General features: G+C 42.1%; 1 protein-coding gene across 1 annotated transcript; it reads right to left on the reverse strand.

Annotated features, from left to right (window-relative positions):
• Positions 1-443: 443 nt before the first annotated feature.
• Positions 444-1,874, reverse strand: LOC117478562 (chondrolectin-like). Its single transcript, XM_034125565.1, has 3 exons — positions 1,516-1,874; positions 1,310-1,410; positions 444-842 (listed from the first exon to the last, which is right to left on the reverse strand). Exons 1-3 carry the CDS (start codon positions 1,814-1,816, stop codon positions 723-725), a joined length of 522 nt encoding a protein of 173 aa, XP_033981456.1. The 5' UTR covers positions 1,817-1,874; the 3' UTR covers positions 444-722.
• Positions 1,875-13,464: the final 11,590 nt, after the last annotated feature.

Consider the following 13,464-nt stretch of genomic DNA (forward strand, 5'->3'; position numbering starts at 1 on the left):
TATTGGTGAGTAATGGCTATAATGACTTTTATTTAACATTGTTGATATTTTCTTGTCATTTTATGAAGTAAATATTGTTGCTTCTGCTAGAGAGGATGTGCGGCGCAGCAGTGAAAGGAGGCTTGTTGAATTGTGTTGTTTGGTGTTCTTGCTTTAGTAATGGCATTCATTCTCGCTACATTAGAAACCTGTCTGTGATGCAGCGCCCTGTTATACTGCGTTAATGTATCATATTAATGGTTTCTATAGCCGTGACGTCATAATAATGCTATTAGGAGGTGGGTTCATTCAGGTAGACACTACTGAAGGCCTAGGTGTGAAATGCACGGCCTGTTTCTGTTTTCAACATAACTCATTTGAAGATATTGTGAGACAAAAAAACTATAATTAGGATGCAAATAAAAAACAAATTTTTGTATGAAATTTCACTAAAGGTCATTTTTTTTATTGGTAATTTAATCTTGATCAGAATTCAACAAAAGCCAAACATTTTATTATTATCTCCCACCGGCCAAGCAAATACATTCAATAGTAAAAACCCTAAACATATTAAATTCATAACCATATATAACAAGGAAAAGCATTAGATTCTCTATCTTCTATCAAAATGATCGTAACTAATTGATTATTCAGATCATTGTTGCAGCTGAATTCTGTAACACGAGGACTTTGAGGAAAGAAATACACTTTTCTCTGATAAAAGCCGACACAGCAATTCAGCTTTAGAGCTCATCCCTTTTCTTCTTCTCCTCCTCCTTGTGGAAGACTTGTCCATCCGGCTGCTTCCTCCAGGCCAGTTGGACGTTGTCGTCCAATCCCTGGGCCCTTAGGTTCTTTTTCGCCTGAGACACAAAAACTCATTTTCATTATCGTTCCAATGATAACAGATGATTTATCTTTAGTTCACTCATCTGAAATGGTAGTTGTTCCCCGTATTTCTTCCAGTGTAAAGGCTTACCTCAGGTTATGGAATAGTATTTGTACATTTTCCTAATGCATTTGGTGGCATGTGGCTAAGTTTCTGCTATTTACTTCTGCACATATTTACACGTCTTCTTACTAAATGCTTGGGTCCTGTTATTTGTGGCCAAAGTATTGAATGTATAATGGATATAGAATTTCATTCATGTTGATCTTGGTCCATTTCATTCGTATTGAAATTCATTTACTACATTTTCTTTCGTTGAATTCATTATTCTTTAATAGTTATTTATTTGTTTCCTACCTCTTTCGTCTCTTGTTCTCATGTCATGTGAATTTCCTTTCTGGAGATTGATGTTTTTGCATAAAAGTAGAAAACATTATTTACCTCCACCAACATCGCATCCAGAAAAGCGGGGTCGTTCAGATCCACACCGTCTGGGTTCTCCACCCTCACCTTTATCACTTTCATTGAAACAGGCACAACAGCTAAAAACACAAACAAACTTCATCAGTCACAACATTTATGGTGTCTTCTTTTTCAGCAGACTCAATATCATCACTTGCTTTGACGTAGCTGTGAATTTTACTCACGTCCGTAGCAAATGAATGGTTTCTTCACTCCACAGTCCAAGTCCTCCCATTTTCCAGAGTTGTCGAAAGCTGCAGCCACACAAACCTTTGAAGCTCTGTAGTTAGGTTCATTTTCTGCCCAGTACTTGAAGGAGGAGTTGCTTCCATCGGACCACTTCCAGGAGTCTCTGTAAAGGCCGATCCAAATCCAACCCCCTCCAGGTAACAGCTCATCAATCTGCTGCTCCTCCGCCGGGTTTCTCACACTGGCCAGGTCTGTGTGGTGTTCTCTGCAGTAGCTCTGGGCCTCAGTCCATGTCATTTTGCTGTCAGTGAGGACAAATGTTGCATTCGGCCCTGAAAATGGACCCCAGAGAAGCTGAGTAGAGGCACCACAACATACAGCCTGACTTCAATGCCACATCTCTGGTGGTATTGATGCCTTTATAATATAAGATATTACATTTAAATCCCACAAATGTGTACTTTGTAATTTGTAGTGCTGGGGTTTTTCAACAGATGAATGTTGGCAATAAACGTTAGTAGTACCAGTGGTGGAATATTCAGATCTTTTAGTAAAAGCAGGAGTACAACAATGTGAAGATACTGTGTTACAGGTTAAAGCTTCATTCAAATGATATTGATTCTATATTGTTCTTATTCTGTTTAGCACAGATGTATAAGATGTAAAACGTACCTACAATTCTGAAACAAGTTTTCAAAAAATGGTATATACATAATTTCCTTTTACGTTGAGAATGTTAGTGAAAAGGGAAATGTCTTTAGTGGAACTGCTAACAAAAGAAAAAAAAGTCACAAAGAAAAAAGGTTGGGAACCTCTAGTTAGATAAAGACCAATGCATTGTATTTCAGAAGCTTTCAATATGATTTTAAATGTGTTATATTCATTTTAAGTTTATATTCTTACCTGTGACATTAAAGCAGACCGACCAGAGGGGGCGATTACAATCAAAATCATGCCATGCTCCACCATAATGAAAAAGTGTGCATTGGTAATCGTGCACGTTGTTTGGTTGTCCATTATCCCATGGTCTGAACTCCTTTTCCCCCGGTCCGTAGAAGCTTGGGTCTGACATCGACCACTTCCAGGTGTCCCAGTCATCGTGCAGCCCTATCCAGGCTGACTGAAAGCAATAAATTGTTATAATTATTAGATCCTGTTGAAGCTTTTAAAGCTGCTGCTTAAGAAAATGTGTATGTTTAATAAAGAGAAGGTGTTCTTTTGCCTTCATGAGACCAGCCTTGGTACATGGTGATCTGATGGGAATCCCCTCAAGTCAACATTCATTTACAGCCTTGTTACTCTGAACCTCTACAACTTTATTACAGGGTTTTATGCTATAGCTTTGGCTTAACCCTTGTGTGGTGTTTGGGTCAAATTGACCCGATTTCCATTTTCAATGAATACAAAAAAATATAAGGATATTTTCGTTCAACCTGAAACTCAATGGCCGGGGCTTATTTATTGTGAAGGACATGTGGAATTGTTTTTATTTTTTGCCCAACCGCATTTATGTCCTTCATAAGCGGTTCGGGTCAATCTGACCCGGATACAATACCAGGACAGACAGGCAGAGAAAAACCAACACACTCTCACTCCCTAATCGTCCAGGAGCGACGCTTGGTCAGGGTCCCGTGGCGTCCAGGTGTGACGCGCCGAGGCTCCTTCAGCTTCATAAACGGACGCAAAGAGCTTTCAACTGATTGCAATGTATTCCCATCGGCGTCGGTATTTGACGCTTAGGGAAGCACGGCATTCGTTTGTGTCGGAGGCTGTTAAAGGCAATGTGAGCGTCCATTCCCATTGGATAACGGAGAATTGTACACCCGGAAGTAAGTATTCCCCTTAACTATGTTTAAGCACTTATTTTAACTGATAGTATACATATGTATTATACTCTTATAAGATGTATGTAGATAGTATAAGAAATGTGCAGAATATGACAATGTAATGGTGGAGGTACACACATATTGATAGATGTCTTGTAATGCACTGTTGAGGAACCTGCGACCCAAGTTTTTCATTCATTGCATAACTACACCGTAGTTGTGTATAATATGATATGTCAATAAACCTTAGAAAATCTTGAAATCTTGAAAGGGATGTGCAAAATAGTCATTATATACAGTCTTTAATGTCAATAAACCTTAGAAAATCTTGAAGTCTTTAATTAACTATTAGTAGAGAATAACGACGAGTAAAGAATATACTTTATAGGGATCCTATTAATATCTAATAATACAATTATAAAATGCAATAACGTGCTTTAACCAGTAGGTGTCCCTTTCTATCAGCTGTGCACCGTTATGGCGTAAATACAGCATATCTACCAATTGGATCAAATTAGTGATGTGTCGGTCGCGAACGAGCCGATTCTTTTGAACGGCTCTTTGGTACGAACGAGGGGAACCGAGTCGTACTTGGTGAGAGCCGTTCTTGTTATCGTTCAATCGTTGGTCCGCACTCACTGCCTGCCAAAATCCACTCGCCTTTTAAAAAGCTTGATTTTGTTCCCCAAACGTATTCTGTGAAGACTCACCCCTACTCTGATTGGTAGGTTTCAGCACGAGGAGTTAGGTGGGGTGGGTCTTAACCAAGCCCCCAGGAAGTGCGCCGGACTCTGATGAAAATATTCGTGCTGGCCAAACGGCGGTACTACACTTCCTTTTGGTTGCCAGGCCCAGGAAACACTTTTTCCCATTGACTTACATGGGGAAAGAGTGGTCTGTAAATCGTTGGATAATTTTTTTTAAACTAAATAAACTACCCAGTATGAACACTTGTATAGCCCTTATTAAAAACATTCGTTCCTCAAGTTGTAAAAATGTGCTAATAACGTTATTCTGAGAGTTATTTCCCTCTGCATTATGAACGCGCATCTAACCCACGGGACCGCGCCGCCCGGCACGTTCATGTTACGTGTTCAGCACTAGTACATGCGTTTATCTTTACCCATGGATGCACAATAAGAACGGACCCATATCGCATTACTGCCAGCCCACGGAGCTGTAATAATGGATATATTGCACATGTTTGCTGTAATTCATCATTTGTAAAATATTATACTACATGGGCTGTATGATTAAATCTTGTACCGTAAATGTTGTATTAAATAAAGTTAATATTACCGACGTAGATTAACGTCACTGTAGCTTCTTATTGCACTAAGAAGCTTATTCCACTGTATATATATATATATATATATATATATATATATATATATATATATATATATATATATATGCGCGAATGAGCAACTCTCATAGGAATGAATGAGGCCCCGCCTCCCACGCTGTATCCAGTTCTTATTATACATCCATGGTCTTAACGGAATACGCGAGAGAGAGAAGTCATAACAAGTGGTACGGGACAGATAGACGACGTGTTTTTCGGATGGAAAATGAGCCAAATGCGAAAACGCAGCAGCATTTGAATGCACTTCAACCAAAACCTAGGCAGTGATAAAGCGCACCATTTGTGAAGGCAAAATATCCTTTAAAGCAGGGTCAACAAATAATCTCCATCGCCATTTAAAAACACACTACTAATATTAAGAGTTGCGTGAATTTCATTCAAGGCAAGGCAACTTTATTTACTGAACACATACAGAGGGTACATTCAAAGTACATTCACTGACATGAATGACATGGATATGGCGCCACCTTGTGTCATGTTTACAATGCAGATTATTGACATTAGGTCTGGCAATGCAGTCAATCATTATCCTGGTGATTATTTCGCAGATAAACCTAGTAACCCCGCCCCCTTTAAAAAAAAACTGCTCTTTTGAACAGCTCTTTTGAACGGCTCTTTGAAAGGAACGGAGCCATAAGATCCGGCTCCCTTCAAAGAGCCATAATTCCCATCACTAGATCAAATATAAAAGTCAGCCGAATTAGTGTAGATCAATGTCGTTTAATTAACAAGGATAATCTGGTGTTTTTGAGTTGATGAGTAGTGGAGATATCACTGTCAAATCAATCGACAGTAAGGGGAATACTTACTTCCGGGTGTACAATTCTCCGTTATCCAATGGGAATGGACGCTCACATTGCCTTTAACAGCCTCCGACACAAACGAATGCCGTGCTTCCCTAAGCGTCAAATACCGACGCCGATGGGAATACATTGCTATCAGTTGAAAGCTCTTTGCGTCCGTTTATGAAGCTGAAGGAGCCTCGGCGCGTCACACCTGGACGCCACGGGACCCTGACCAAGCGTCGCTCCTGGACGCTTACGGAGCGTCCACACAGCAGCGTTAAAAAAATCTTGGAGGTGGGCGTATCTGAAGCTTGGGGATTTTTTTGCGAGCAACGCGACCAACAACCAATCACATGAATCTCCCGCCCCCGACATACGAAGCAAAAAAGCCTGAAGTAAACTGGATATAAACTCCCCAAACAGGCGAAAACCTACCACTGTCTCTGCCACCTCCCTCCATGCCTGGCTCCTCCGGTTTGTATCCCGGTAGGTAAATAGGGACTGGTCATAAAGCACCGGGTGATTCCCTACCGCTAATTTCTCCTCCATTTTTTGGAATATGAGGAAATGACCTGCGGTCTGTCTCTCCCAGCATACACGCGGTTTGATTGGCTAGCGCTTGAACTGTCAGATTTGCATACACGGGATTTGATTGGCTGACGCTTCCACCTCAGCTTCAAAAGTTGAACATTGCTCAACTTTTGAATCCTGAAAATCCTGAAAATCTCCGCTCTGTTGCCCACAATGCAGTTCGGCGAAAAGTGAGGCAAAGTGACGTCACCCCATTCAAAGTGAATGGGCAGAAGCGTTGGAAGATTTTGTTAACGCTGCTGTGTGGACGCTCCGTTAGGGAGTGAGTGTGTTGAGAAAAACACACAGAAACACAGAAACTAAACACACACACACACAAACTAAACACACACACACACACACACACACAATCACACACTGGTATGCATGGAGAAGCTGTTTGATCCTGTTTTCCCTTGATCTTTACCCTTTGTAGTGTGTACACAAAACTATCCTAGAACATTATAAACATTTTAGATCTTCCAGAAATGTATAAACATTTTACATTTTCTCGCACTGTCCCCCTCGCACCTGCACGCCGGAGGAGGGACTAAACAGAGACATAACCTCACATTACAGTGTATAGTGCAAAACTACAATGATCTACCAGCAAAATGGCCAAAATATATTCTGCTCAGAGAGCCTTGCAACAAGTACATATGTGCTATACTGTACACACGAAGAAGTTCTGTACATCATGTGTTTCCTAAACGGATTTGCCCATTGACTCACATGATGTTCTGCAGCGTCACTTCATCAATATATTTTTCGGATATACTGTATTTTATGAATAGTGACTGTTAATTGTTTTTATTTGCTATCTGTTCTATGTCATTTATATGGATGTTTCATCATCTCTATATATTTCACATCCAAATACTTTTGGATGTATGGTTCTTGTGTTTCAATTGCTGTTAAATTGCTTTATTTCCTTCAGGGCTTTGATTAGTATATGACAGATTAAAAATAATAAACATTAATGAAAAAATGTTTCATTTACATTTGTCCTAGAAAAGCATGAGCAAAATGTAAACTTAGTTTTTATTACAGTGTATTTTTTTTTAACATAAATTACATTTTTAACACAAAAAACGACGGACACTTCCATTGTTAAATTTGATCTAGCAAAGAGTATTTTCAAAGACTAATCATATATTTCATTTATATTGTTGGGGAATGAGTTAAAGACAATATATATAAGGAAATGTGCATGTTGAATTTAGTTCTGTATTTTTTTTAAACCCTGAAATATGTCCCGTGTCAATTTGACCCGAACATTACCAAAGGGTGCGAAATGTGAACATAACACAAGGGTTAAAACATTTTCAACTCTGTTTTAATACTCAGGTTCCCATAGGACTTTAAAACAGGTTTAGCTTTCTGTAATAATCTCTCCTTTTTAAATTTGACTCTAAAAGAAATGTAATTCATTTTAATTGAAAGACAGAGAAAAGTGACCTCACTTGTTTGTATTGGCCTGCCATGTTGTTCAGGAGCTCCACAACCTCCATGCTGTCTACAGTGGCCAGGTCTGTGTGTTTCTCTCTGCAGTATCTCTGTGCTTCAGACATGGTCTTTGCTTCAGAAACAAAATGGTACTGACGTTCAGCATGTGAGGAGACAGTGCTCAGCCCTGTAGAGACACAGACATTCATTTAGGCTATAACTTGACTTTTTGAATCACACTTTACTGTAATATGGCGCATCATTATACATTTTGACTTCTACTTCAAACAATTCACAGTGAAATATGTAGCTTTCAGCTGAACTTCATTTAGTTGTTTTTAAGCAAGTACCTTTCAAACAATATAAAAGGTGTTAAGAATGCAAAACAAGTAATTGTCAAATAGAATCAGAAATGTCTTCTCTAGTTATTTATCTCCCCACCCCTCAGGTTTACATGAAATAATCAATAAAGACATAAATAGATATCCAAATATATAAAACACTTGCCTGCAGCTCCCATGATCAGCAGCAGAACTACGTCCATCGTTGTTTGCTCTCTGACTGCAACTGTTGTTACAGCTCATAGTGTTTCTCATGAATGTCTTTGAGTAAGCTATTGTCATCTGACTTCATGCAAGGTCAGACGCAACAGATGTTTGCATAGGCAAATTGTTCGGGTTATGTTAAATACAGGACCCAGTCGCAGAAAAGGACTTGAGAATCAGAATCAGAATTCTGAAGTAGGTTTACACATATGAGGAATTTGCTTTGGTTTATGTGGTGCATACAAAGACGAAGAAAGAACAATATAGCTAAACAAAATACAAATAAAAATAGAACTGTTATAACAGCTATTTAAAAAAACGTTTTAAGAAAATATAATTCTCTAAGAAACATGAAAAATACTATGTACTATATCCAAAGTGGAGAGCTGTGCTGATATACAAGAGGTAGTGTGGAGAAGAAATGTGCACCACATTTGTAGGATTCGCACGATGTGCCTTAATGTAATACATAATGTTTTTCTGGGGTGGGTAGAAGTCAGTGTCCGTGGGGGTCACGGGCCTTATTGATGAGACCGGTAGCAGAGGGGAGGAAACTGTTCAGGTGGCGAGAGGTTTTGGTCCTGATGGAGCGCAGCCTCCTCCAGAGGGGAGAGGGGTAAACAGTTTGTGTCTGCAGAGCGGATGATATGCTGAAACCTTCCTTTGTCCTTAGCTGTAGCTGCAGCGTACCAGATGGTGATGGAGGAGGTGAGGATGGACTCGATGATGGTGGTGTAGAATTCACCATCATCGACTTTGGCAGGTATAATTTCTTCAGCTGCCGCAGGAAAAACATCCGGTGCAGCTGGGAGAGCTTGTCCCGAATGTCCTGCAGAGGGAGTAAAGTTCATCAGATGTATTGTTCTATACTCAGGCAGATGATGAAGAAAGGGTAGCGGAAACCGGTGGCGGTTGTCGATGTGTCACGACCGATGGGAGCCTGGTGTGAAGACTTGCTACAGGCGCAGACAGAGCACAAAAACTAGAGAGTCCGCCTCCATGGAAGTCCACTAGAAGTGACGTTTCAGGAGGAAGGCAAAGTGGGAAGAGTGGGCCAATAGGAGAACTTGTGAGCGGTCAGGTACAACGGTTATCTGGACTGTTACCTGGATCTGGCTGGTCTTTCTGTTCGTTCCTCACTGAGCTCTCAATTTCCCACGTCACAGCGCCCACCACCCTGGTAGCAGGAATTATGGTGTCAGGAACTGTGGAGTCATGATCCCCTGCAAACCGCCGGGACAGAGCGTCAGGTTTGTAGGTTTCTAGAATCGAAACGATAGGTAAAGGTAAAGTTGAATCTGCCAAAAATGAAAGCCCAGCAGGCTTGACAAGAGTTTAATCATTTGGCAGTTTTTATGTAGGCCATGTTCCTATGTGTGTCCACACAAGGAATGGATGTTTAGAGCCCTCCAGCCAGTGCCTCCATTCTTCCAGTGCAAGCTTCACAGCAAGCAGCTCCCTGTTGCCAACATCATAGTTGCGCTCAGCAGTCTTCAAGCATCTACCTCAACAATAAACTGTAGAGATGTGTCAGTAGAGGCTGACAAGAAATGTCTCTTCAGCTCTGAGAAGGCAGGATCAGCCTGAGGAGTTCACAAGAAAATGGATTGCAGGGGAGGTGAGTTGGTTGAGAGGAACGGCCACACGACAGTCTCTGATATATCGACAACAAAAATGTGCAAACTCCAAAAAACGCTGGAGCTGCATCCTGCTGGAAGGTTTGGGGCATTGTGCCACAGCTTGGTCCTTCTCTGGGTCTGCTTTCACCTGCTCTGGCTCGATGATGTAGCCAAGAAAATCCACTGAATCCAAAATAAATTTGACAAACAGTTTGTTTTCACGGAGCCTTTGTAGAACCTGCTGCACATGTTGGGTGTGTTCCTCCATTGTACGTGAGAATATTAAGATGACAACAAGATACACAAAAACTGAATGGTTCAGGATGTCACGGAGGACATCGTGCACCAGAGGCTGGAAGACAGCTGGGGCATTGGTCTGAATGGCATCTCTAGATACTCTAAATGGCCTAGTGGGGCCTCTTCTACTTGTCTGCTTGACGGACCAGCTGGTAGGCGTTCCTGAGGTTGAGTTTTGAGAAGATGGTGGCTTCCTGTAGTGGTTCGAAGGCTGAGTTGATGAGAGGGCATATTTGTTTTTGATGGTGATGTTGTTACAATGCAGGAGCGCAGAGAGTGGTATTTCTTGGACACAAAGAAAAAAAGGTTCAAGCTTCGGTCGGGACAAGTTAAACCAACAGCTGAATGGAAGAGAGGCCCAAGGAAGAAGATCTATGGTGCTTATTTACACCCAGAGGTGGAAAAATTACTCAGAACTTGTTTTTAAGTAAAAGTAGAAGTACCAGAGTGTAGGAATACTCTGTTACAAGTATTGGCATCAGAATATACTTTAAGTACCAAAAGTAAAAGTACTCATTTGCAGATTGGCCCATTTCAGAAAAATATATAATATATGTTTTGATTATAATTATTGATGCATTAAAGTGTTATCAAAGTTGGTATTATATCTTAAGTACAGTACTTGAGCAAACATACTTAGTTACTTCCCACCTCTGTTTACACATTATAGTGTAAATATGGGAGTGACAGTGGTTAACAACTATCTTGTGTTGAGAAAAACGAACAAATATAATTTTTATTTGATCTCAAAATAGAGTTAAAAATTACAATAAATTGTAGTTAAGGTTCCTACTCTGCAAAAAGGGTTACATGTACACTATGTGGTGTGGACCCATTGACACAAAGTGTTGAAATCAAATCTGAGAGTGTTCATTTGGGTATGCTGATTTTGCTTTGAAACAACATTCAAATCACTCTGTTTGCATGAAGTTGTGGTGGCTCTACTCTTCAGCCACCTCCCTTGTGAGTGTGTGTTCCCTTTCCCTGTCTGTGTGGGCGTGGTGGCTGTCACTCCTGGCTCCCGGCTCAATCTCCACCTGCTGCAAATCTCCACCTCCTGCAATCAGCCTCACACACCTGATTCCCATTCAGCCATTTACTAATGGTATATCAGCGGAGGCTCCACAACATGTCAGCGCCAGATCGTTGTTTAAACCCCAGTGGTAACTCTCAGCCTTCTTAGCCGATTTAAAGCTATTTCTCTGTACACGGAATACTTTTCTCACCTGTTTCTCTTATGCTCCAGGATCACTCTCCAGCCGCCTTGTTACCATCACCTGCCGCCACCAGTCATCATTCCAACCGGATTACTCTCCACACTCACCAGTCTTCATTCCTACAGGATTACTCTCCACGCTCCTCCACCTCACAATAAACCTTTTTCCAACACTCTGCCGTGTCCTGCGTTTGGGTCCTATCGGATATCGTAACAGAACGATCTGGCCAGTATGGACTCAGCGGACACAGGCCACCAGTCCAAGACTGCGGACGAACTCAGCCAAGCCCTGGCCAATCAAGGTGCTCTCGTGGGGCATCACGACGTGGTTCTCCGTGAGGTTGTGGAGACTCTCCGGAACCTCTCCGCTAACGTGCAAAGGATCGGCACACAAGTGGAACTGCTCACCTCACAGTTTTCTCCCCCGCAGCCCGCTGCACAGCCGACAGCTCCTCCCCCCGCTCCTGCCGCACCTCTCCATCAGCTACGAGAGGCTGTTATTCCTACACCGGAGCGATACGCTGGAGATTTGGGTATTTGTAGAGCCTTTTTGTTCCAGTGTTCGTTAGTTTTTGAGCAGCAGCCTAGTACTTATCATACAGATGGGGCTAGGGCAGCATATGTAATGAGTCTGTTGAGGGGGAGTGCTCTAGATTGGGCTACAGCCGTTAGGGAGAGCCAGCCACACATTTGCTCATCATTTGATACTTTCATTTCCGAAATGAAAAAAGTTTTTGATCACCCGGTACGGGGGAGGGACGCTTCTAGGCGCCTTCTTTCTCTCCGGCAGGGCTCCCGTAGTGTAGCCGAATTTTCAGTTGAGTTTAGAACAGTTGCTGCTGACTCAGGCTGGAATAACGAGTCATTACAAGATGTTTTTCTTCAAGGGCTGAACGAAGCAATTAAAGACGAGCTAGCTGCTAGGGATGATCCAGTTAGCTTGGATAATTTAATTGCCACAGCTATCAAGATTGATAATCGCCTCAGAGAGAGACGCAGGGATAGGAATAGCAGTCACCCCAATCCCAGCTACTCCTCACTTGATCCCCGAATTGGCACTGCCACTGCCCCAATCTCCAGATCCTTTCCGACTCCTTTCTCGGTTTCACCCCCCGAAGATGAGCCCATGCAAGTGGGAAGGGCCCGCCTCTCACCATCTGAGCGGGCTAGAAGGATCCAGGCTGGGGAATGTGTTTATTGCAGCCAAACCAGTCATCTAGTTTCCTCCTGTCCTAATCTGCCAAAAGGTCAGGCTCGTCAGTAGCTGTGGGGATTCTGGCGAGCCCTTCCTCCTCTCTCAACCCCCGACCCAGAACGCAGCTAGAAGCCGTTCTTTGCTGCAACCAACAGTCACTACCCCTGCTCGCCTTAGTGGACTCGGGGGCAGACGAGAATTTTTTGGACATTGACATTGCAGCTCAGGCAGGAATTCCCTGCGAAGTGTTAGATTCACCTCTTAATGCCAATGCTCTAAATCAGGGGTTTTCAAAGTGTGGGAAGGTGAGCCTCCCCTCAGAGAATATAAGAACAGCCGCGCCCCCCCTCCCAATTATTATTGCTATTATTATTATTATTATTGTTGTTGCTATAATGCAGGGGTATTATTATCCAGTGGAATGCCCTTACCTACTGGCCTAGTTAAATCAAAGTGGTTACTTATTTTTGTCTGGGCAGTGTAGTTTTACACACCATCTTATTTGACTTTCTCAGGGCAGAGCCCCACAAAGAAAAAAATATATGTACACACGTAAGGTCATCATCTTAACAGTTTTTAATGCTCGAGTCATCCGTGAGCAGAGCATCAAGTTGGCATGCCTATTACAGCTGAATGCGGCGATTACCATCTTGTTCAGCAAAACGCCTCACAAACGTATTAACATCCAAAGCTTTAGTGCGTTTTGATTCAATGCTGAGCACAGCCAAACTTGACAGTCTCTTCTCTGTCATTGTAGACCGCAAATACCTTATTCCTTCCGTGTACTTGGGTCCGAATGCTTCTCGTTTTCTGCCGCCCGTTCAAATGAAATCGCCGCCAATCACATTTCCTCGCTCGCGCCAGGGTTACAAGGCTCGCGTCTTGTGCTGCATTCACTTGCACTCGGACATCAGGGATTTTCTCTGATAAATGTCCGATGAGCCACAACTTTTATTTCAAAACAAAGCTGCCAACTGGGGTGGCCAGACGCTGTCTCCTCTCTCACTTTAGGTAACTTCACTAAAAATCGATCCATGTTGCCGCTCGCATAAAGTTAGCTGAAGTTAACGAGCTAGATTT

This window comes from Trematomus bernacchii, unplaced genomic scaffold (genome assembly GCF_902827165.1).
Source record: "Trematomus bernacchii unplaced genomic scaffold, fTreBer1.1, whole genome shotgun sequence".
NCBI classification, from domain to species: domain Eukaryota; kingdom Metazoa; phylum Chordata; class Actinopteri; order Perciformes; family Nototheniidae; genus Trematomus; species Trematomus bernacchii.

What these genes read in the sequence shown, in the direction of transcription:
- LOC117478562 (XM_034125565.1), bottom strand. Translation starts at nt 1,816, where the DNA reads ATGACATGGACTGAGGCCCAGAGCTACTGCAGAGAACACCACACAGAC. An exon ending in ACCATTCATTTGCTACGGAC is followed by an intron (nt 1,411 to 1,515) that starts GTGAGTAAAATT and finishes TTGTGTTTTTAG; the next exon opens with CTGTTGTGCCTGTTTCAATG. An exon ending in TGGATGCGATGTTGGTGGAG is followed by an intron (nt 843 to 1,309) that starts GTAAATAATGTT and finishes TTTGTGTCTCAG; the next exon opens with GCGAAAAAGAACCTAAGGGC.